This window comes from Panthera onca, chromosome D2, assembly GCF_046562875.1.
Source record: "Panthera onca isolate mPanOnc1 chromosome D2, mPanOnc1 haplotype 2, whole genome shotgun sequence".
NCBI lineage: Eukaryota > Metazoa > Chordata > Mammalia > Carnivora > Felidae > Panthera > Panthera onca.
Window position 1 is genome coordinate 25863130 of NC_138349.1, and position 23011 is coordinate 25886140.

Genomic DNA, 23011 nt, shown 5'->3' on the forward strand with positions numbered 1-23011 from the left:
TTTTAAATAGTACCATTGAACACTTTATAGAGTTACAAAGTATATCTGAAAAGGGTTTTTTTGTTTTGTTTTGTTTTGTGTGTGTGTGTGTGTGTGTGTGTGGTTTTTTTTTTTTTTTTTTTTTTGCTGAGCATTGAAGGTAAAATCTAGCAGAGGAACTCCTCACTGACCCCCTTGAAATGGAATCAGTTGAAGAATGTGAGCAGTTGTTAGTTATTATTAGTCACATAACTGAAACAGAAAATTCTTGTTACTTTTCTTGCAAGCTTCTGGAACGGTTTCACTGAAGTGTCAGAAGACTGCCAGACAAGTTGCTTAAAGACTGTTACTATTTGCAAGGAATGTCTCTGTGTGAATGGAGGCCACCTGATGCTGTGCAACAATTACAAAATCCAGAAACAGGTTGCTGAAGCTAACAGAAACCTGGAACGGACATCCCTAACCACCAACCTCTGAATTCTGAATGCACCTGTCAAGGCGCATTCATTGTCCCTATGGATTGATTTTATATTTTCATTTTTAATAATTTAAAAATTATGAATATTTCAAGCACAGCTCACAGTACAGAGCGCAATATGAAAAATAAGTTCTCACCACGCAAGTTTAGCAAATATTAGCATTTCACCACATTCAATTCTTTTTTAAATTACATATATTACTACAATTACAGAATCTTCTGGGTCCCCTCTCTCACCAGAGGTAACCACTATCCTGAAGTTGGTATGTATCCCTCCTGTCTGTTTGAATATTTTAACCACAGATGTATATATCCCTAAACATATATTATGTGTAATATTGATTTTTATTTTTAACATTTACATAAATGGTATACTATACACATCCTTCTACAACATGCATTGTTTTTACTCACCAGAATCTTTACTTATTTAGTTTTATTTCATTCTTTTTTAAAAAAAAAAATTGAGGTCTGGGGTACCTCTGGGTGGCTCAGTTGGTTAAGTGTCTGACTCTTGATCTCATCTCAGGTCTTGATCTCAGGGTCATGGGTTCGAGCCTGTGCATGGAGTCTACTTAAAAAAAAAAAAAAACAAGTTTGAAAAATTGAGGTCTGTCTTCATCAGTTCTGGCTACCATGACAAGAATTTCATAAACTGAGTGGCTTAAACAACAGACATTTATTTCTCATAGTTCTGGAGTCTGGTAAGTCTGAGATCAGAATGCCCACATGGGTGGGTTCTGCTGAGGACCCTCCTCTTGGTTTCTTCACACAGGTGGGGGGTGGGGCAGGGGAGAGAGAGAGAGAGAGAGAGAGAGAGAGAGAGAGAGAGAGAGAGAAGAAACAAGCCATCTTGTGTCTCTATTTATAAGGGCACTAATCGCATCATGAGGGCTCCACCCTCATGACCTCATTTCCTCCCAAAGTCCCTGGCTCCAAATACCATCACACTGGGGATTAGGGTTTCATCATAAGGACTTTTTTTGTCGGGGGGGGGGGGGTGGGGGGAAGGGGTTACACAAACATTCAGTCCATAGCAAGATATTACATAACACTGACATGCTAAACTCTAGCAGGTGGCTTAACACTTCCACCCAGATCAAGATGGAGCAGCCACTGTTCTTTGTGCCCCTCCCAGTTTATACTTCTTAGAGGCAGCCACTAATATGATCTCTACCACCATAAATTAATTTTGACTGTTTTGAACTTTATATAAATGAAATCATATAGTAGGTGCCCTTGGAGTCTTTTTTGCTCAACATTATGTCTGCAGTCATCCAGTTTGTTGTATATAACAGTTGTTTGTTCTTATCACTGGTATATAGTATTTTATTGTATGAATATAACACCATTTATTGGTCTACTCAGCTTTAGTGGGCATCAGGGTGGCTTTCAGTTTTGAGTAATTATGAATAGTGCTTCTATAAATACTTTTGTACATTTCTTTTTTAGTTGGACATATTCACTAATTTCTCTTGGATGTGTACTAGGAGTGAAATTACAGGGTGATAGCATAGGCATACTATTCAGAGTTGAGTAGTTGTAGCAGAGATCATATGGCCCCAAAAAAGTAAAAAAAATATTCAGTATCATTTAGTTAATGAAAACTTGTCATGTGTCAGACATTGTTCTCAGCAATGGGGGTGTGTTGTGGGTAAGAAAACAGACCAACATCCTGTGCTTGTGGAGCTGGCATTCTTCTGTTTTAATAATATCATGAATTAATAATCAGACATTATCTATAGGGTCTCTTGGCTATCCATTGGTGAGAGTTTTCTATTTTCTTTCGGAAAATCTGAGCAGCGGTAACCTGTCATGTGGTAAGCAGGGTAGACAAATAACTAAGTTTTGGCCTGAAAGGGTGGGATTTTCCAAGGATCTCCTGGCACAAAAGGTCCAGTTCCTGCCACATTAAACAGCATCCTCAAGTGGAAATTACAAATCCCTTCTCACCACCGCCTCCCATCTCTGTGGAGTATTTCTTGCAGGGTGCCTGTACAGGATGCTTTGCACTTGTAGACTGGGCTGGACCAGCTCTGACCCCAGCCAGCTCAGCTTTGCAAGTCAGCAGTGGTCACTCCCAGCTGCAAGGTCAATGTGCAGTAATCCACAGCCTAGAGCTATTTCCTTGGAAGGAATGATTGGTTTTAAGTAAGTTCAAACTTTTAATATGCCTCCCAAGAAGTTAACTATTCAGAAAACATCCTCCTCCTCTCCCCTCCCCCAAAATCAAAAAAAGAGAACTTCAAAAAATAGCAAACATCTGACCTCCATGAAAGTTAAAGGAAGAATAAAAAGAAACTCTTAAAATATCTTTTAAAATATCTTTTAAGATTTTGAAGCTATATCCATGTAAGTTACTTTTACTCATAGGAAGTGTGTGAGTGACATTATCCAAGTATGGAGAACCGGGAAATAAAAGATGATTCAGAAAACATTGTTTTCAGGGCACCTGGGTGGCTCAGTCTGTCAAATGTCCGACTTCCACTCAGGTCATGATCTCACAGTTCCAGAGTTTGAACCCCATGCATCGGGGTCTGTGCTGACAGCTCAGAGCCTGGAGCCTGCTTCAGATTCTGTGTCTCCCTCTCTCTCTGCCCCTCCCCCTCTTGTGCTCTGTTTGTCTCTCTCAAAAATAAACATTAAAAAAATAATTTAAAAAAAAAGAGAAAGAAAACATTGCTTTCAATCCTCGTAATAAATGCCTTACTCTGAATGTGGAGAAAGAAGTGCACATTTAGTAGAAAATTTCTTTCTCCCTGCCCTCATTAAATAAATGCTGAACAAACATTAAAAAAAAAACATAGAGATTTGAGGGGCACCTGGATGGCTCTGTCGGTTAAGCATCTGATTTTGGCTCGGGTCATGATCCCACAGTTCGTGAGTTCGAGCCCCATGTTGGGCTCTGTGCTGACAGCTCAGAGCCTGGGAAAGTGGTTTGAATTCTGTGTCTCCCCCTCTCTCTCTACCCCTCCCCAGCTTGTGCTCTCTCTCAAAAATAAAAAAGTGAACATTTTTTTTAAAAATAGAGATTGGAGGGGGCCCCAAAGTCTTGGTTTTCCCTTGCCTGATCCATTGTTTCCTCTACCTAGTTCAACTCCACGAGGGAGGCTATTCTTTTTGACTAAATTCCCATTTGTGGAATTGATACATGAGTATGGTGCTCACTCAGCAGAATTCCTGGCACAGCACACAGTAGGGCCTTACTAAACAATTGCTGATATTACTATGGTTATTGTGATGATAGCTAAAGGGAACTATTGATATTGACTAGACCAGCCCCCATATATTATAGACTAGAAGAAAGGCAGAAAACTGAGTAGCACCACTGTCCATCCCCCCAGTTCCACAGGCCAAGAAACTACAACTGTCCTTAGCACCTCTACTTCCCTCATCCCTGCCCAACATCACCAAACAGAGGCCACTCTGTCTCCTCCAGTTCCCTTCACTTCACCCCAAGACCATCATCCTAGTCCAAGCTCTTGTCGCCTCCTGTATACCACTGCAGAATTTCTAGCTGTCCCCTTCACCCACTGGGCCCTTCACCAGGATAGTGATCCTTTTAAAAATTTTAAAAATTATTATTACAGAAGGACGTGTGTGCTATAAAATTTTTAAATTTTTAAATAAATTAATTTTCAAAATTTAAGACTTTAAATTTCCATCCCCAGAGATTACCACCATTCATACTTTGGTGTATGTTTGTCTCACCTTGATAACATTTGTCAGAATTATAATTTTACATTTATTTGTATGCTTTTAACAAGTGTTTATTCATTTTGAGAGAGACAGCAAGCAGAGGAGGGACAGAGAGAGAGGGAGAGAGACATTCCCAGGTGGGCTCCCGCTGTCAGCGAGGAGCCCAACGTGGGCCTCAATCTCATAAACCGTGAGATCATGACCTGGGCCGAGATCAAGAGTCAGACGCTTAACCGACTAAGCTACCCAGGAACGCCTGTAAGATTTTTAAAACAATGTCTATCTTCCCTAAAGGTGGTAAGATTTTCTGAGGACAAGGACTTTGGTCTGGTTTGCCCCACATGTATACAGCCCCAGTTCCTAGTGGAGTGGGGGAACATGCTGGTAACTTAAATATTCATTGAGTGAATAAATAAACAAATGAAGTCCCTTTAAAAGTAAACAATAACTTAGTAGGCATATTCTGGGGTGTATGGGCCACTCATATCAGCCATGTTTCTTAGTGGGTTAGCTCTCCAGAGTCGTGTTTGTAATAGATAACTCCACCCCATGATAATTGTGGACATGTGGTGGACATGTGACTCAAGCTAAGCCAATGAGATTGTTTTTCCTGGGAACTGGGATCTGGACTCCAGAGGCAGCCAGTGAGTCTCAGGTGTGTCTGGAATTGAGGGAGTGGTAGATACTTGGGCACTGGGGGGCCCTTGCTATGTGGGTGAAGAAGCAGAGAAACATGGTCTGCAGATAGAGAAGAATAAAATAGAACACACAGTACTAAGCAGAGATAAGAGATGGAGAAAATGAGCATGTTCTCAAAGATTTGCTACTTCCTGGTTCTGAGAAGCCCTGATGTCTGTGGATAGGAGCAACCACTGTATATGGGAAATAAAGAACCCTTTTCTTTTTTTAGCTGAACTAGTTCAATTTCTAGTATTTGTAAACCAGAGTCTTAACTAGGATATGCACTATTCATATATTAGGCAGTAACATTAATCAAAGTGATCATAGTAATCTGCCTAGGGCAACACCTTGTTGACAGTCCAAATCCCAGCCAGATTCACCTAGGTGCGAAAATCCAGTCTACTAAATAAAGTCTACTCTGCCTGCTCTAGCCTATTGGGTAAGCAATGAATCAACAATGGGGTTATCTTCTGCTTCAGACAGAGAAGGCAGGACATAAGCTGGAGCCAGACCTGAGTTTGAGTCTTGAATCTTTCACTTGAAATAGACATGAGTTCAAAAAGGATGAAGAACAGTGTTTTATGACATTTCTGAATACAAAACTGAAAAAAAAAATTGGGGGCCAAACAAAACCAGACTCCTATTTTTTGGTTTTTTTTTTTTTGTGGCTTTGGACTATTTAAAGAAATTGCCTTTGAATTTCCAAAGTGACTTTTTTTTCTGTTCTTTTGGTCATCCAGTGGCCAACTTAGGGTTTGTCAGCTTCTGGAAAATTCAGGGGATTTTGAAAAAGAAAATCTTTGGTGGTTTATGGTCAAATGGAACTACGCAGACTGATCTTTTATACAAGATGATGCTAGTGACCCCAACCAGGCAGGAATACACTTGAAGGCATGCTCACTAGTTGAGATAGATATATGAAACCATCCATACTCTCAAGCTGAGGCTCTTAAAACAAAATGCCCTGGTCTGGGGACCAGATATCTGGGGTTATAGAATGATACTTTTTCCCCCTCTGTGAATCAAATTATGTCCTTGTCCTCTTTGGCCGTGCAAATTATTGGATTTCCCTCTGGTATTCCAGGGGCATGATCATTTGCTAAGTTTGGAACTTGAAAGTGGTTCTATGAAAAAATTCTGCTGCGTAAGAACCCTCACCAGAGTCAAGGCTAAGACAGGATGCTGAGACTCTCAATGACACCATGTAAATAAGCCTGTTGAGATTTCACTGATATACTTACTGTGTTGGGTGACAGAGAGAGGTGGCTTCCCCTACCTGCTGGTTTGGCAAGCAGGAGGGGCCTGTTATTATTGAACAGTGGGGCTGAACCGATAGGGCAATTCTGGCACCTCATCCCGCTCCCATTTCACAGCAACCAAAGAAAGGAGAAGTCTGGCCAGCAATTTACCTTTCTCTGGAGAATACAGAAGTTGGCCTCAGTGTCTACTTCAAATTCAGGAGAGACCATCCTTAAGATACTCCCTAAACATAAGAATATTAGGGCTGATCTGAAAGAGATAGAGAGAGAGAGAGAGAGAGAGAGAGAGAGAGAGAGAGAGAGAAAGGAAGGAAGGAAGAAAAGAAATAGAGAAGCAGGAATGCCCTGGATGTGTATAGTCCATATATTGGCAGGTCATTGATACCTGGCCAGAGGTCGGCTGAGGACTGACTGTAAGGGATCCCTTAGGGCCAGCTAGCTGCTGGAGTTAAAGGTGCTAAAACCACTTTGGCCAGGAGGGGGCCCCAAATTTCACTCAAATTTACACATCTCTGGGTAAGAGTCCACTTCTACCTCACTTTACTGTAGTAGTTTTACACCATCGGATGGCATGGAAGGGACCAGAAAGATCATCAGAGACCCAGAGGTGGGAAGTGATGTCAGTGTCACAAGGCTGGATGGGTTGTGGTTGAGCCGGACTAGAAACCAGGTTGTATAAGCCTTGCTCCAGAACTCTGTTCAGCTCTTCTTAGACATCACTTTTATCATCAGCACCTGCAGTTAACTGTTAAGAGCTCAGAAATGTCAAAAGACAACTATTTCTTGAGTGCCTGGAATGTACATAGCCTTGCGTTGGATGGGGTGTGTATGGCAGGTGGCCAGGGTGCAATGGTGGGGGCAGGGAGGGAAAGGTGGTGCCAGAGTCTGGAGAAGTCCTCCAGACCCTCACAGGCTTCTTGCCGGTTTGGGAGGCACAGCCTAAGCACAGCCTAAGTTAACGAGCAATAAAAGGTGTTGATCGGTGCTCAATACAGTAGCAGTGGAGCTGTCATAGGGCAATGTATGATTAGTAACCAAATGCGTGGTTAGCAACTGCCATAAACTTTCTGAAAAGGAGAGGGAGCGGTACTGGGCCTTTGTTTAGCACTGAGCTGTTTTCAGTGGCTTCCTGTGGTTGTCTCCCTTGGGGTGGTCATGAAGACTACATGGCAGAGGAAGCAGGGTGGGCTCTGGGGTGGGATTTCCAGGAAGACACACATGTTCCCTGCCCTTGAGCGGCATGCTGCCTCCATGGGAGTCGAGGCAGCCAGTGTGATGCTTGTGTGAATGGAGCATCGGAATAAGGGACTCGGGGTTTAAGGGAGAGCGCCATTCTGGATCTGCATGGATTTGTCAGTGCACTGAGCGTGCTCCTTCAACAAACTGTTCTTGCCTGTGAACAGGCTCCTAAGCGCGGGGGAGGAGAAAGATTGCTGGCCTGGGACTACCTAGCTTTGTGGCAAGGGGCGACTTGCTTAGTTTTTCTCTGCCTTAGCTTGCTCTTCTGTAAAATTAGAGGGATAAGGAGCTTCTTGGATTCCTCCCAAGTGGAAGATTCTTTGTTCTCAAATACGTACAATGATCTGTTTTTTTTGAAAAATCAGATGTTTAGGTATCAGTTTGCATCTTTATTTTGGGTCCTCTTTTATCCTTACTTATCCTAAACTTTTATTTGGTATTTTTATAATTTTATGGTGAACTCACACAATGTCCTTGGATTGAAGTCATCCCCAGTTCATGGGTGGAAGTGGCAAAATACGGGTTTACCGAATCTTCTCCGGTGCTGCTAGCTCCTCAAGCAGATGCTGTCAACACAGACCAGCCAATGTACCTTCTATGTGCCAGGCATGCTGGGGTATTGAACAGGTGGGACACAGTCCCTTCTCCAAGCGGCCTTTGTCCAGTCTCAGTCATTTCTGGGGAGTTCCAGGCACTCAGTAAAAGCGTGCTGAAGAAAAACGCCTAAAGCATTTTGGGGCTCCTTCATTGTTGGGAAACAGATCTGTGTGAGTTTGAAATTACCCTGGCAAGAAGAGAGAGTTGTACCATTTTACACTCACAGCCTCTTGAACATACAGCCCCAGGAGGGAAAAAAGATTCCCCCCCTGCCCCCTGCAGATGTAAATTACTTCTGCCCAACTAATAATTCCCAGAGATCTCGGCACCATGGGGTTGGGGTGGGTACCGCCACTCAGTTGCTCCCTTTAATTGAGGTAATTCGGGAGCGCAAGGGGAAGTTGGGAGTACTCACGTTGTGTGTAAAGACCTTGAATTTAAGGGGCGCCTGGGTGGCTCAGTCGGTTAAGCGGCCGACTTCAGCTCAGGTCATGACCTCACGGTCCGTGAGTTCGAGCCCCGCGTCGGGCTCTGTGCTGACAGCTCAGAGCCTGGAGCCTGTTTTGGATTCTGTGTCTCCCTCTCTCTGACCCTCCCCTGTTCATGCTCTGTCTCTCCCTGTCTCAAAAATAAATAAACGTTAAAAAAAAAAAAGGACCTTGAATTTAAGAAATGTCAGGTTGTACGGGGTTTCTGAGACTGGCAAAAGGCCAATGCCTTGTAGGCGAACACAAAGTCATTAGGACAGTGGAGAAGCATGGAGCCTTCCCTCTGTCCTCCAGATCCCTTGTGTTTAGAGTTTTGTTCAGTGTGGATCTTAGTGCAGGAAAAAGATGGTGAGTGGGAAGCCATTAGTGCCTCTTTGGTGAGCTGACTGCTCTGATTCAAAAGGGGACCCAGGACAAGCCAACTGCCTTTCTCTTCTTTCCCTCCAACAGTTGAACACCAGCTCTCCTCACCAGGGGCTTCTCAGGCTTAATTAGCACTTCCAGAATGCCTTGAGGTCCACAGAGGAAGAGTGGCTGGGTGCCATTATGAATCCTTTTACGGTGAACCCACAGGCTGTCTTGCTTCATCATCACAGGCCCTCCTGGGTTCCCAGATCCCAGTCCTTCCTTTGAGGGGAGCTCAGGGCTGAGGGCCTATCCAGGTGTACCTTCCATCCCCATGGGGAACGAGTCTTGCTCAGAACAGTGGCACCTTGCCTCCTGGCTTTCCTATCACTGAGCATCACTGCCAGATCACCTTCTCCTAGGACACCTGCTCTAGCATCCACAAGCCTTTCAACATCTCTGATAGAGAAGCCCTGGGCCTAGTGTCAAGACTAGTCACAGTCTGGATGTCCCACACCCATCCTTTTCTCGATCTCCTTCTCCAGTGCCTCACCCCCTTCCCTTACCCTTGCACCTGGTGGACACTGTCCTTCTGGTCTTCTGCCTGTCTCAGCTGGTTCAGGCTTCAGGTTACACATGTTACTTCTCCTCACTCCATCTTTTCTTCTTCCCCTGATCATTCGTTCCACAGATTCTTTTTTTTTTTTTTAAGAGTTAAAAAAAAATTATTTATTATTGAGAGACAGAGACAGAGCATGAGCATGGCGGGGTGGGGCAGGGAGAGAGGAGGAGACACAGAATCCGAAACAGGCTCCAGGCTCTGAGCTGTCAGCACAAAGCCCGATGTGGGGCTCGAACCCACAAACTGCGAGATCATGACCTGAGCTGAAGTCGGATGCTTAACCAACTGAGCCACCCAGGCGCCCCTCGCTCCACAGATTCTTGTACAGTGACTAGTACTACGTACATGGCACCATGCTTGGCTATCTGAGGAATGCACAGGAGTATAAGATGGCTTACAGCCAGTCCCTGTGCACAGGGTGCTTTCAGAGGGAAAAAAAAAAAGCATATTGTGGACAAACACACATGTCAAGACAGCTCAGGGCAAGCGCTGCTGGCCTAGAGGAGTTCAGAGGAGGTGTTCCAAACTCTGCTATGATGTTCCAATGGTGTTCTGTGGTGTTCTGAACTCTGCCCATCCTCCAGGGCTCAACACAGAGACAGCCTCCTCCATGAAGCTCCCCTTGACTGCTCTACGCCTCCATTTTCTGATGTCCTAATGTACATTTTATTATATACAGGCTTAATGATATCCCTGTTTCTCAACTCTTTGAGGGAAAGGATAAGCATATTTCAATTAGATTCAGTTTTCAGTTCCACAGATATTAATTGAATTCTTTCACACTCTCTTCCATCTCTTAATGTCTTATAAATGAGCATAGAATAGGTGCATAGTCAATTTATTATTCATTTTTTAAATATCAAAAATCCATACCAGTTAATTATGAAAAACAAAGAACCCAAAACAGTTCACAGGAGTAACTACTGCTTAGAGTTTGGAGTATATGCAGGCAGGAATCTTAAAAGACCATTTAGTTTGGCACCCACGTTCAACCAATGAGAACATTAAGGTGAGTCTAATACCTGCATGAAGTGATTTGCTCAAGGTTAAGTATTTAGATAGTGTCATCCCTTGGTGTTCTAGCATCCTTCAGCGAGAAGGATGAAGGAATGTGGGGTACTCTGTACCACGCAAATGTGTGAATAATCTTAGATTGGTGCATGGGTCCTGACAGTGCAGGGAAGAAACTGTTAATACAATAAGGTCATAAAACTCTTGGCCCTCATTTCAGACGTTTCACATTGGTCTATGCTCACAAAGCTTTATTGTGTTTGTGAAACAATAGAATTAATTGTGAAAACACCACCTCTTTAAATATTTGAAACTAGAATGAAAAAGAATATTGAAATCGATGGGGGGAGGGGAGTAAATTGTCCACGGATGGACAAGTGCGCAAGTCAGAGAAGTGGTGAGAAAGGGGCCAGTGATGAGCAGGGGTGAAGGGTGGGGGGGCCAATCTGGTGCATTTTCCCTCCTGTGTGCTCCCTTCCCTCCTGGCCCGCCTGGGGAGGGTTCCAGGGGGAGCCCCGGGCTTAAGGCCGGGGTGTTATGCAGTCTTGTAAGCTCACTGGTAAATGATGTCACGGGTTAGTTACGCGGGCCCAGATCGATGGACGACTCAGGCATTGGATCGATCACATTTCCGGGGAGAATTCACCCTTTGTGACCCGCAAGGGTGGGGGGGGGGGGGTCAGGTGATTTATCAAAAGAGGCTCTGGCTTGAAGGATTTAATGCCGGCCCTTTCCCTATTCCGGTCCCCTCCTCGGGGAGCCTGGGCAGTAACAGCGGGGTAATAAACTACTTTTCATTACAAGGTTCTGGGGATATGAGTGGGAGGGGGACGTAAAGGTGGGGACAAAAAGGCACAAATCCGCTCCAAGACGGAAAGCCAGGATGGGGGCGCGCTGGGTTCACTTCCCCCGCCCCTCCTCCCTCCAAAGACACCTCGAGTTTCTGCGCCCGGCGAAGTAGCCCGGTGGCGGGGTCAGGCCGCTGGCTGCGCTCACGCTCGGTGGGGGCGCGCCGGCGCTCCCAGGCCTCTGGGGCCGGGCTGCAGCCCCCTCCTAGTCGCCCCGAGCCCCTCCCCCGGGCCCGGAGCCCCTCCCCGCGCTCTTCCCCTCTCTCCCCTCCCCTCCCTTCCCTTCCCTGCCGGCCCGGCCCTGCCTCCGCCTCCTGCGCCCACAGCCTCAGCCAGCGCCGAGCCCCCCGGAGCCCGAGCGCGGCGAAGGGGCGCCGCCAGCCCCTCCCCAGCGCGCTGACAGCAGGCTCCGGGGCCCCCGCCCCGTCCCCTCGCCGGCGGGACACACCCCCGCCCCTCCTCCGCTCCGCCAGTTCCCGCCGGACCCACCGGGCGGCGGACGGCGGAGAGAGCGGGCGGGCGAGGCGGAGAGCGGCGGCGGCGGCGGCGGCGGCGCGGGAGGGAAGGGGCGCGCGGCAGGCCCACGGGGAGCCGCCCGGGGCGCAAGGAGCCCGCGTGCCCTCCCGGACCGTCCCTGTCCCGGGGCCGTACCTGTGGGCGCCAGGAGCCCCGGCGGCGACGCGGGGGCCAGAGTGTTGGGTGGCCCCGGGACCCGAGAAGCGGGGCAAGAAGCGGGAGCCGGACCGGGATGAGAAGGTGACGCCGCTGGAGGGCGCCACTCTCTTTGTGGGGGGGAAGATGCTGGCCTACTGCGTGCAGGACGCCACGGTGGTGGATGTGGAGAAGCGGAGGAACCCCTCCAAGCACTACGTGAGTACTGCCCCTACCGACCCCTGCGGGGGGTTGGCCGGAGACACCCCCCCCTCCCGAGGACCCCCGGGGGGCCCCCTCGCCCTCACCCGCTCAGTCCCGGAGCTAAGTGCCCACAGGGCAGCCCTCGGCTGTGGAGTTTCTTCGCAGGGCTGTGATCTCCAGGGAAGCCTTCTCTGTCCTTTCTCCACTCCCTCCGCCCCCCGTTTTCTTTTTTTGGCATTGGAATTGGCAAGTGGCTGCCCTTGTCTGTTACAACGGTGAAGTCATCTGTCCGCCTGAGCTTTGATGGATTGTGGGGGGAGCTTTCGTCAAGCCCTAGCTGAGTAGCTCCGTTGGGAAAGAGCATCTCCTGGCCCTCCCTGGGGGCTTTTGGGTCGCTCACTCTCGCGCCGCCCCGTGAGTCTTTCTGAGGCTTGTCCTGGGGAAGGAAGCCTCGTGCTGTCCTCCCACGTTTGCTCTGGTCCTTGCCTCCCTAGGCCTGGGTCTGGGGGCAGAGGGAAGCCGCCGCGCACCCTGCCCCACCTCCACCCTCAGCCCTGAGCTTTGATTTCCTTCTTAAAGTCATTGTGTCCGTCGGTGTGAGGAGAATTGTGGCTTTTCCTTTTATCCCTTCTCTGGACGTGACCCTTAACCGGGTTCATTTCCTCTTAAGTGATGCTCCGTCTCCAGACACGAGGAGGCAAATGTTTGCTGTGGTCTCCAAGGAACGGCCGGCTGCCCCTCCCCCTTCCTTCCCCACAATTAATGAGAAGGGGCTAAGGTTGATTGAGCCGAGCTGAGCCCCGGGTCTGTGTGACACGTCCCCCTTTCATCTCAGCCGGTCCTGTCTTGCCATCCTTCGCACCTTAGGAAGTAAACATGGTGTCCTTGATGGCTGAGGACGCCTGTCTGAACCGCTTTGCTTCTGTACTTGAGAAAGAAGAGACAGCCAGGCACGCAAAGCAGAAGGGCTGCATCTTATTTGCAAATTAGGCACTTAAAGGAGGATTTAGAATGCTCAAAGCATTAATTTTAACAATTAAAACAGGCTGTAGGTTGCTGCCCTAGACTGCACATTGCTCTCTGAGAAATGGCTTTTATTTCTCTCTTGGAAGAGGACTAAGGTTTGTGCCAACGTCAACGTCAGCCTCAGGCTGCTCTTTCTGTCTGTATCACCAATAGCTCTGAACTTTGGGGCTTTTTTTTTTTTTTTTTTTTTTTTAAGAATCGAATAAATGGGCCTGGGCTCAGATTGGAGAGGAGGTAAATAAACTAAGGAGTCTGGTTCCTGACCAGACAGAGAGGTGGGTGCCCATGGGGGGGGGGGGGGGGGGGGAGTTGTTCCTTGCTTGACTCAGCAAGCATCTTCATTTCAAGAAAGCTCCTTTTAGAGGACTTGGGTTACTATGTGGTCACCCTGCTCCAGGTACAGATGTCCATTTGCACATCCCAGCACTTAGTATCAAGTTGGCCTTCCTAACCATTTTTTTCAGACGTGGCAGGCTAAGTTTTAGGGGTTCTCTTTTCTAGTCGTCAGTTAAGGCAGGCCCTGCATTCAACAGATGGCACTCTCTGCTCTGAGACCCACGTGGTGCTTTTTCGTGGTGCTCTCGATTTTACGTGAAACATCTGATCTTAGCTCTGACCAGTGATGTCCAAGATTACAGATGTTGAATGTACTGGCAACAAGCCAGAAAGGTTGCTAAAACAACTGGGTACCCACTGCAGACGGCACTGAAAGGTGGTTAGTGCTGGGGCTGGGGGAGGGTCCTGTTCAAAGCCTGGCTTGGCCACTAACTAGCTATGTGACTTTGAGCAAGTTATTTAACTTCTGTGGGACTCAGCGTTCCTCATTTTTAAAGTGAGGATAATAATAGTACTATTTCATAGAGTGGTCTGGAGAATTAAATGAGATCATCCATGAAAAGCACTTAGCACAGTTCCTGGCAGGTAACAAGCCCTCACTAAATGATAGCTTACTATTGGTGAGATTCTGACTAAGAAAGCACTTTTGAAAAGTAGCTATTAATGGTCTGGCAAAAAAGAGGGAAAGAGTTCGGGTTTTCAGATTGATAATAACTTGTTGTATGTGAAAAACACAAAAGAAGTCCTGTCTGATTCCCTTGAAATGATCATTTCCTCTCTTTTTGTAGACAGCGTTTCCCAGGACATCTCTGCTTCCCATGTAAGAATCGACATTATGTTTGGGACAGGGAGTGATGTCACTGAACAGCTGGGGCCATACAGGGCTCTAAAATAAGGTTGTAGAAAACAATTAAAGGAGAAAGTGTTATATGTTGTCGAATTGTGGAGCTGGCAGGACTCATCAGGCTCACCCCCCCCCCCCCCCCACATTTTACAGAAGAGGAAATAGAGGGAAATGGAGACGGGATAAAGTCACTTGCAACACAACCATTCACAACACCTGGGTTTAACTGGCATTTTGAACATGGCGTGGGTTTTGTTCATCTAAGTACCCTTAAGTCTGGTTGGAGTTGACTAGGAAATCAAGTATCTGGTGATAGTAAGAGGTTCCTACGTATTTGGGGCATTAATGGGGCATAATATAAGCAGAGGGGACCCAATAATAGAAAGTGTCAGCTGGGCTCATAGCGGCAGGAGGAGCAGGTTGGGGGAGCTTGTGCCTCTGAAGCTTAGGATCTCCTCCCCTCATGGTGCTTCTACGGTGGATACCACACACCAGAAGGTCAAGTGTCCTGGGTAAGGTACTCTGGTGTGGGTAGCTGGCAGGATGCGCTGAGCCCAAGTCGCAGATGTTCTGGAAGCCCTCTGCACTGGAGAAGCATACCCCCTTCCCGCCTCTCCTCCACTGATGGTGAATTCTTATTCTGTGGCTTGGCACATTGCAGAGCAGAGAGTTTTTATGGGATGTGCACGTTAGCTGGAGCTGGCTGATGAGAAGCCTGGGGCCCAAGCAGGAGGGGCTCTGCTGGCTGCAGAACACTGGGAACACAGTGGAAAGTTTTTCTCAGGACATCCAGCAAAGGGTGTGCTTGTCTCCAGGACAAGGGGGAGCTGCCTAAACACCGAGGGTCTTGTGCTTTTAGTCTGTTTATGAAAAGACAGGCAAGTGGCTTCTATTGTTTGGATGGTGCTGTCAGCCCTTGCTTCCTTCCTCTCTGCCAAGCCCCTGCTTGGGTGGGGTTCAGGGAAAGTGGGCACCTGCCACTTAGACCAGGCTCCCTGCCGTGGAGTTGGGCTCCTCGCTTGACGTTTATGAGTTGCCCCTGGGGAGATCTTAGGTCAAGTGACTTTGGCCTCAGACCGCTTGTCTTTCAAATGGTCCTGATGATGCTGGATGCAACCTGCAGATACCTTCATATAAACATTTTCCATAAGAATTCTAGTTCAGGTTTACCATAATTCTTTGCACTCACATGCACGTGTAGGTGTGTGTCAAGTCATATGGCACTGGAGAGAAGCTCGTTTATCTAGAACAAAGTATTTGTTTGGATTTGGGAGGCATTGTGCTTTTACAGTGGTTTCCTTTCCTGATTGTTTATTTCAGACAAATATCAGTCATGAATGTTTTGATCCTCTACAGGACTCTTTAGGGAATGTGAATAATAGCCATTGTTAGCAGTTACCATCAGCGGTGCCAAACACTTAACATTCATGATTTCGTGTGATTCCTACAGTTCATCAGATGTACCCTAATGCACCCTAACCTGGGTATGTTCTTTGATTTCTTTCGAGAGGTGGGTTAACTTGCAAAGGTTAGAGATTGCCCAGAGTCTCCCAGTTAATATAAGGCAGATCTGGGTAAACAGGTTAGCTTACCTGCTAAGGAGGATATGAACCTAAAATGGGGCCCTTTCATCAACTAAAGTCAGGGTGGGGAGACCAGGCTCGGGCTTGCATGTCACTGAGAGAGCAGTGCATGGTGGTCTTGAGGACTGCTTCACTGTATGTCCCGTGGGACATTCACCTCATGCCACAGAGTTCGTGAAAGCAGTGGAGGTGAGTTTGTGAAAGCAACGGAGGGCGAGCATGGTGAGGCAGGGAGAATGGAGTGGATCCAGGATGATATCTGGTCCCCACTGATGCAGGAGGTGATGAATTAAGGATCAACACTGTGGAAATAGTACATCCTCTTGTATGTTTAGATCGTCACAGAATTTGGTCTTGGTCCTGGGAGTACATTTTTAGGAATTGGCTCTAGACCCATTCATTTCTCTGCCCTTCATTTTTTCTCTAAGCCCTTAGAGTGTGGATCCAGTGTTATAGGAGGAAGGATGTGCAGCTGTAGAAAGGGTCTTCTGAAGGCCAGTTCCATTACCAAATGAGTGTTGTTGGGTAGATCGGGGTTTGAATCCCACCTCTGGCCCTTCCTAGCTGTGCCACTCTGGGCTTCAGTTTCCTCGTTTGTAACCTCACAGGACTTTTGGAGAATTGATTTGAGATAATTCTGGGTAAAGCATTCTACTTAGTACCTGGTCCCTACCATGCTCATTCAACATATTCTAGTTTCCATCTGGTGTTCCTTCCGTTTGATGATCACCAAAACACTAGAGTACATGTAAGACCTGGTAGGTGAAGCTGAGAGAAAAGGAAAGGCTGAGGCAAAAATGGAAAGACCAGCTGCTCATAGTGTGATGGGAAATTGGGCTACATGCCCCATGGAAAACACCCAACACACAACAGAAACAGATAAACAAGGAGCAGCTGTTCAGACCTGGAGGGCTTCCTGGAGCAGATCTAGTAATGGCTGCTATAAGCTGGGAAGGGGAAGGGAAGGGACATGGGTTAAGGAAGAGGAGTAGAGAGGTCATCAAGTAAGGGCAAGGTCAAATAGGACCCTAGCCCCAAGGTCAGTACTACACATGGGTTACTCTTGCCTGCTTTCTTTTTCTCTTTTTGTCTCTGTCTTTCCCTCTTACACAAACACAAACACATACACATACACATACACATACACACAAGAACAGTTTTTTCTCCTTTTCCAAGGAGGCGAGTGAGTGATCCAGGGGTGATTCACGGGTCTGACAAAGCTTCCTGCTCATGGAACAACCAACCACATCCTACTGGCCTTTGGAACATGGAGCACAACCAGCCATTTATCATGGCCCTTTTGGGACCTGAGTGCGGGTTTGGAGGGGGTGAGGACAGATCAGGATTGGAATCACCGTGTGTGGTGGCAGGCAGAGGGGAAGTGAAGGGAAGGGAAAAATAAACCTATTTGATGTTAGAGGAGACTTATTCCAGCTCCAGAAACGTAAGTGCCAGCTGCTGCATTTCCCAAAGAGATATTCCAGGGCCAGCATGAGTTAATGGCCAGTGGAGGCCATGAATTAGAGGAGTGTTAGGACCTAGGACTTTGGGATTGCATGGCAGTCCCCTGGAAATTGCCTTCTAATTTCCTCAGCCTGAGTCACTGACCAGACTAGTTCTTGGCCAGAAAAAGTCTAACAGGCAACCCTGTTCCCTTTTGCCTCTTAATTAAACAAAATCAAACAAATAATAGAGTTATGCATATGGTAGTTACACTTACTCCTCTTGAGTTCTGAGAATCCAGGAAAAATCATAATGGATTAGGACAGGGATCCAGGGAACAGGAAGGACAAGGGGTGTGTGTGGGAAATGAGGTGGAGCTCTGGCTTTGGAAACAGGTTCTGAGCCAGGGCCAGGGCTGTTCTCTGCCATGACAATTGCCAAAAATAATGGAAGTGTCCAGTAGGGCTATCAGCATTTCAAGAGGTGATTCCCAGAGCTGCATGTGACTTCTCGCCTGGGCCAGGCTGCCGCCGCCTGGAGTGGAGTCAGCCACAGGAAAGCAGGTGAACGGAGAGGTCAGGGGTCTGGACGTGTGCACAGGAGGGCCTGAGGGCAAACCACAGGAAGGCCCCTTTCGTGCCCGCGAGTAACCTCTAGACAAGGCACCACTTTGGCAACAAGTGCTGAGCTGAGTCCAGTGAGGGTGTCAAGATGCACAGTGAGGAGAGAAGGGGAAGACTCAGAAGGCGAGTACTGACTATGTGCCAGGCAGTGTAGAAGGTACTTTTTAGAGGGCCTTTTGTTTGAACTATGTGACAACCATATGAGGTAGGGAGGTGTTTCTTATCCCGACTTTGCAGATGTAGAATTTGAGGCTCGCGGTGTTTTTGTGACTCTCAGAGTAATTGAGTGGCAAGGCTGGGATTCTACCCTGGTCTCTGACACTGAAGTCTGTGAGGTTGTCGCTGTCTTCCCCTTCAGAGCTGGGTCAGTGAGGGAGGGCTATGAAAATAACCAAGGGGTTCAGGTCATGTGCATCTGGAAGGCTGCGTTGTGGGAGAGCACCTGGGCTCTGCAGGCCCCAGGCTGGAAGCCTGTCTCCACCACTGGCTACCATGAGACCCAGTGCAAGCTACTTCTTTCTCTGAACCTGTTTCCTCATCTGTAAAAAAACATAAAATGTGGGGGAAATAGGACCTAGCTCGTTGGGTGGTGGTGAAGATTCAATGGGTTCATAAATGTGAAGAGCTTAGAACAGTCCCCGGCACGTGTTAAGCACAACATAGGTCATAGCTTTAATAACGAGGAAATCCTAAAGCTTTTCAGGAGTGGGGAGTGCTCTCTGTGAACTGGAGTTTTCAGGGAAGCCGGGCTGGGACAGGCAGGCTCATCCTGGGCTTTGAGGAGTAATTAGGATTTGGATGGGAAGGAGTAGGGTTTAGGTGGGAAAAGCGGGGAAGGGCATTCCAAGGAAGGGAAAGGCAAAGGTCCTGGAGGTGGAATCTGCCAGGAAAACAAGGGCAAAACCCATGTGGGGGAGGAGGATAAGGAGAAAGGTCGGGGGTAGCTTCTGAGAGCCTCAAATGCCAGTTGAGGGAACTCAGTTTGTTGTGTAGACACCTCCTCACAGTATTCCTTGGGAGAATCATTCCTCTGCTTCTTAGGACTGGAGCCGACTGTCACTGTGGGGTCCTTAGGGTGGGCCCCAGAGCTGGGTTGTTCTGGCAGCCACGGCTGGGACGGAGGTGAGAACCGGAGCCCTTTTTCTGGTTCTGCATTGGTTCTTTAGTTGACGGGCCAGAGCCCAGCCCTCTCTGTTTATAGCTCTTACTCGGAGGGGTCAGGCTGCCTCATAAAAGTTGATTGCACCCCAGAGGTCTTGGGTGGGGTAGGAGGTGGAGGAGAGAGGATGCAGCTGGGAGTGAGGCAGGGGCTGCTTCGGGCCTCATCGGTGGAGGGCCCCGGCGGGCTGGGCCTGGTGCCGCAGCAGTGTGCTCGGTGGGGTGATTTCCATCCACACTCCCCAGTACCCCAGTAGCAAGAGAAAGGAAACTCCTATCCTTTTGGTTTTTAAAATAATATTGGGGCTGTTGGGTGGCTCAGTCGGTTGGGCGGCCGACTTTGGCTCAGGTCATGATCTCACAGCTCATGAATTCAAGCCCTGCGTCGGCCTCTGTGCTGACAGCTCAGAGCGTGGAGCCTGCTTGGGATTCTGTATTCCCCTCTCTCTCTGCCCCTCCCCTGCTCGCATTCTCGTTCTCTCTCTCTGTCTCTCTCTCTCTCTCAAAAATAAATAAACATTAAAAAAATCAAAAAATAATATTTAGCTTTTTTTTTACTTATTTTTTTTGTAAAGATTTTTTTATGTTTGAGAGAGAGAGTGCGTGCACCCACGTGGAGGTGTGCATGTGGGGGAGGGGGGCAGAGAGAGAGAGAGGGAGACACAGAATTGAAAGCTGGCTCCAGGCTCTGAGCTGTCAGCACAGAGCCCAACATAGGGCTCGAACCCACGAGCAGTGAGATCATGACCTGAGCCGAAGTGGGACGCTTAATGACTGAGCCACCCAGGTGCCCCATATTTTTACTTATTCTTTTTTAAGTAAACTCTACCCCTAATGTGGGGCTCGAACTCAAAATCCCGAGATCAAGCGTCTCTTGCTGTATCAACTGAGCCAGCCAGCACCCCAGGAAACCCCTATCTCTATAGGGCCTGGGGGCTAGCTTTAAACAGCTTGCTGGGAGCCTAGGTTGTCACCCCAAACATTCACACTAATGTTGCCTTCTGCTTCAACATGTCTCTGAACTGGTTTTAGTTTTAAATACAATGCTTCAGATTACCTCTTCATTTATTTAAACCCCTGCCACACTGTCAGATATTCCAGTAAGCCTGATTCTTAGGGAAAATGGAATAATAACAATAACAGCTAACATTTCTGAGTGCTTTCTACGTGCTACGAGTTTTACACGGAAACTCTCCAAACAGCCCCCCAAAGCGTGTAGTTACCTCTGGCCTCCACATCGTGCAGGTGAGGACACTGAGGCCCAGAGAGCTTAAATAAATTGCCAAACACCATGCGGCTAATAGGCTACATATGGAGAGGAGCCTGCTGGCTCCAGATCTGCCCTGTCCCCACAGCCTCACAGCCCCTCAGTCACACGTTCCACCTGGGGAGACCAGGCCCTGAGGAGATTCCACCTGAGGCCTGGCTGCTTGGCTTCTCCACATGTGAGACCTTCCACAGGTCACCATCCCCTTCTTGATCTCCAATTGCCCTTCTAGTAAATGGGGTGATTGCTTCCTTGCTGGCCTGCCTTGCAGAGGGGAGGGTGGGTGTGAAAGCTGCTTGGGGAAGTGCTGAGCCCAGAGACTCTGTGAAGGGTTCCTGAGTCCCTCAATCGAGCTTCTCATGTGTGTGGGGCTAGGGATGTTTTATAAAGGGGAGCTGTTCCTGACCTCCAGGGAATTTTTCATACAAGGTTTCCTGGCCCTGCTCTGTCCCCTGAGAAGCCTCGTAGCCAGGGTGGACTGAGGATCACCTTAGGCCCTCATTGAAGACATCTTCTAGAAAAGTGCCTCTGGGAACTACACTTTGCTTCTTTCCATGCCTGTCATTTTTGTGAATGGGAAGAGACAGAGCTATTTCCAGTCACATCTCTCTGCTATTACCTGAGGGGAGGAAGTGACGTCAGGCGCTGAGTTAGCAAAGGGGAAACAGCTGGCCGTCCTGCCCCTCCGCTTGGCTCTTTCTCTGGCCGTTTGCTGTCATTTCCCTTTGGCCGGGTGAGGAAGCCACCCTCCCCAAGCCAGGGTGGAGGGACATGTGGGATGGGGACAGAGTCCCTTCCTCTGTGTGTGTCAGTGCAGCATAAATTATGCAGGGGCCCCCAGTCTGTCTCTGGGATCCCTGGAGCCTGGTGGAAATGGATCACTGCTAACTTTGGGGAGTGAGGAGTAGGGAATCACGAGCTAGCAGGGTCTACCGGGTGGGGTAAGGGATTGAGTGGGTGTGGGCCAGTCTGTACTTTGGCCTGTTGCTAGTGGTCCCGGGCAGAGAGCCCTTGCTGTTTCCCTTTATTCTGGGAATATTTTCTCTTGGTAATAAAGGAGACCTTGGCCTGTATTACGTAGACATCATCATCATCCAGCTACCATGCATTGAATTCCTGGTTTATGCCAGGCACTGCCAGGCCTTTTGTTTATAATCTCTGGTCCCCACCCAGCCCTGAAGGCATGCATTTTTAACCCCATATTACTCCTGTGGAAACTACCGTGCAGAAAGCATAGGTTGCATCATTATTAGCCTTGCACAAAGCCAGGCGTGTTTGACCCCTTGCCCCCAGCCTGTGCCTGTTTCACACTGTCACCGTGCTTTACACACTTGGTCCCTCTCCAGGGCTGGCCCCAGGGGTAGCGGGGCCTTCTGCCCACCGAGCATGCTGTCCTCCTGTGGAAGGGTTCTTTGTTGAGAAAGCCTGCCTTGCCGCTTTTGCCCACCTAAGGGTTCTGAGTGTGAAGGGATTGTCCCTGCTTGAAGTGGCTGCTTTGCAAAGTCTTTCACGGTAGGCCCCGTTCTGACCCAGCTTTGTTCTGTTTCCTGATGGCCCAGACCCAAAGGGCTATTTTAAGGGACTCGCCTGTGTGGGAGAATTTCTCTTTGTAACAACATCGGAGGCAGCCTAGCTGGCCTGGCATGGTGCTGGCAGCAGGGCTCTGACAGAGTGAAACTCTCCCCTGAATTCGGCCCCTGGGCTGGAATTGATTCATCGAGCTCTCAGCTAGGTGCCTGGCACCTGGAAGGGACACACAGTCACTTGTCAGTGGGGGCAGGGCTTCTGGAGGCGACTACCCAGAGGTTTCTGCTGCTCTGAGCCCTGGTGGGTTGGCGAACTGGTCCTTCTCTCAGAGTTCAGGTCTATAATAGGACAATGTCCGAACTTTGGTTCAAGCCAGGATTAATTATTTACTTTAGTCATCGCTCATGGGCAGCTGGAGAAGGGCAGCTTCATTTCTCCATGATTTCTGGATGTAGCAGCTCCCAGGCAGGGGAAGTAGGGGAGTTGAGTAAGAGTGTGAGTGGAGCCCCTTCTAGGTACAGGCACTGGGCTGGGGCTTCCCCTCCATCCACTGTGTCCTTTAATCCCCACAAACCCTGAGCACTGACTCTGTTTTGTAGACGAGGAAACCAAGGCTCGGAGAGATGCCCCACCTTGCCCTCTATCGCATGGCAGCAAATGGCACACGTGGGGTTTGAACCCAGGTCTCTCCAGCAACAAAGCCTATGATGGTTCCAGTGTGCTCCCTGGAGATTGGATGGATTGCCCCCAGTGGTTGGGTGTCTAATTAGGAGTTCTCATTTTATTCCAGCCCGCAGCTGGAAGCATCCATACATGCCAAAACTAGGTGCATTTGGTCTTTCCCTGCCTTCTCTGTGTCTGTATTTCGCCCTCTGCCATGTGCATCCATAAAGGTCATGGCCATGATTTGAGCTCTGCTGGGGTACGGAACGCTGCAGCCTGGCCCTGAGGCTTAAGAAGGGGAGCAGACCCAGAGGGAGTGTGCACAGTGTGGGTTCCCTTGGGAGGCTGAGGACCTGTGGCTTTGTACATGGCTTTGTCTCCTGAGGATTTTGAGGCTGGGGGTCTAGGGAGTGTATCACGTGGGATGAAACTTAAAGGGT

The 23011-nt window shown here is 48.3% G+C and overlaps 1 protein-coding gene and 1 long non-coding RNA gene across 4 annotated transcripts in view; one reads left to right on the top strand and one right to left on the bottom strand.

Moving 5' to 3' along the window:
- Nucleotides 1-6870: 6870 nt before the first annotated feature.
- Nucleotides 6871-12010, bottom strand: LOC132684947 (uncharacterized). The gene is made up of 3 exons (XR_009612882.2): nt 11898-12010; nt 9332-9459; nt 6871-8119 (listed from the first exon to the last, which is right to left on the bottom strand). It is a non-coding gene; the product is annotated as an uncharacterized LOC132684947 (long non-coding RNA).
- The window catches only part of SH3PXD2A (SH3 and PX domains 2A), a 243018-nt gene continuing 231315 nt past the window's right edge, over nt 11309-23011 (top strand). Inside the window, exon 1 of one of the 3 annotated variants that reach the window (XM_060641592.3) lies at nt 11309-12116. In XM_060641592.3, the coding sequence (XP_060497575.3) occupies nt 12045-12116 (72 nt within the window). In that variant the 5' untranslated portion in view covers nt 11309-12044. The remainder of the gene's footprint in view (nt 12117-23011) is intronic. The other 2 variants (XM_060641590.3, XM_060641591.3) reach the window with 2 other exon arrangements.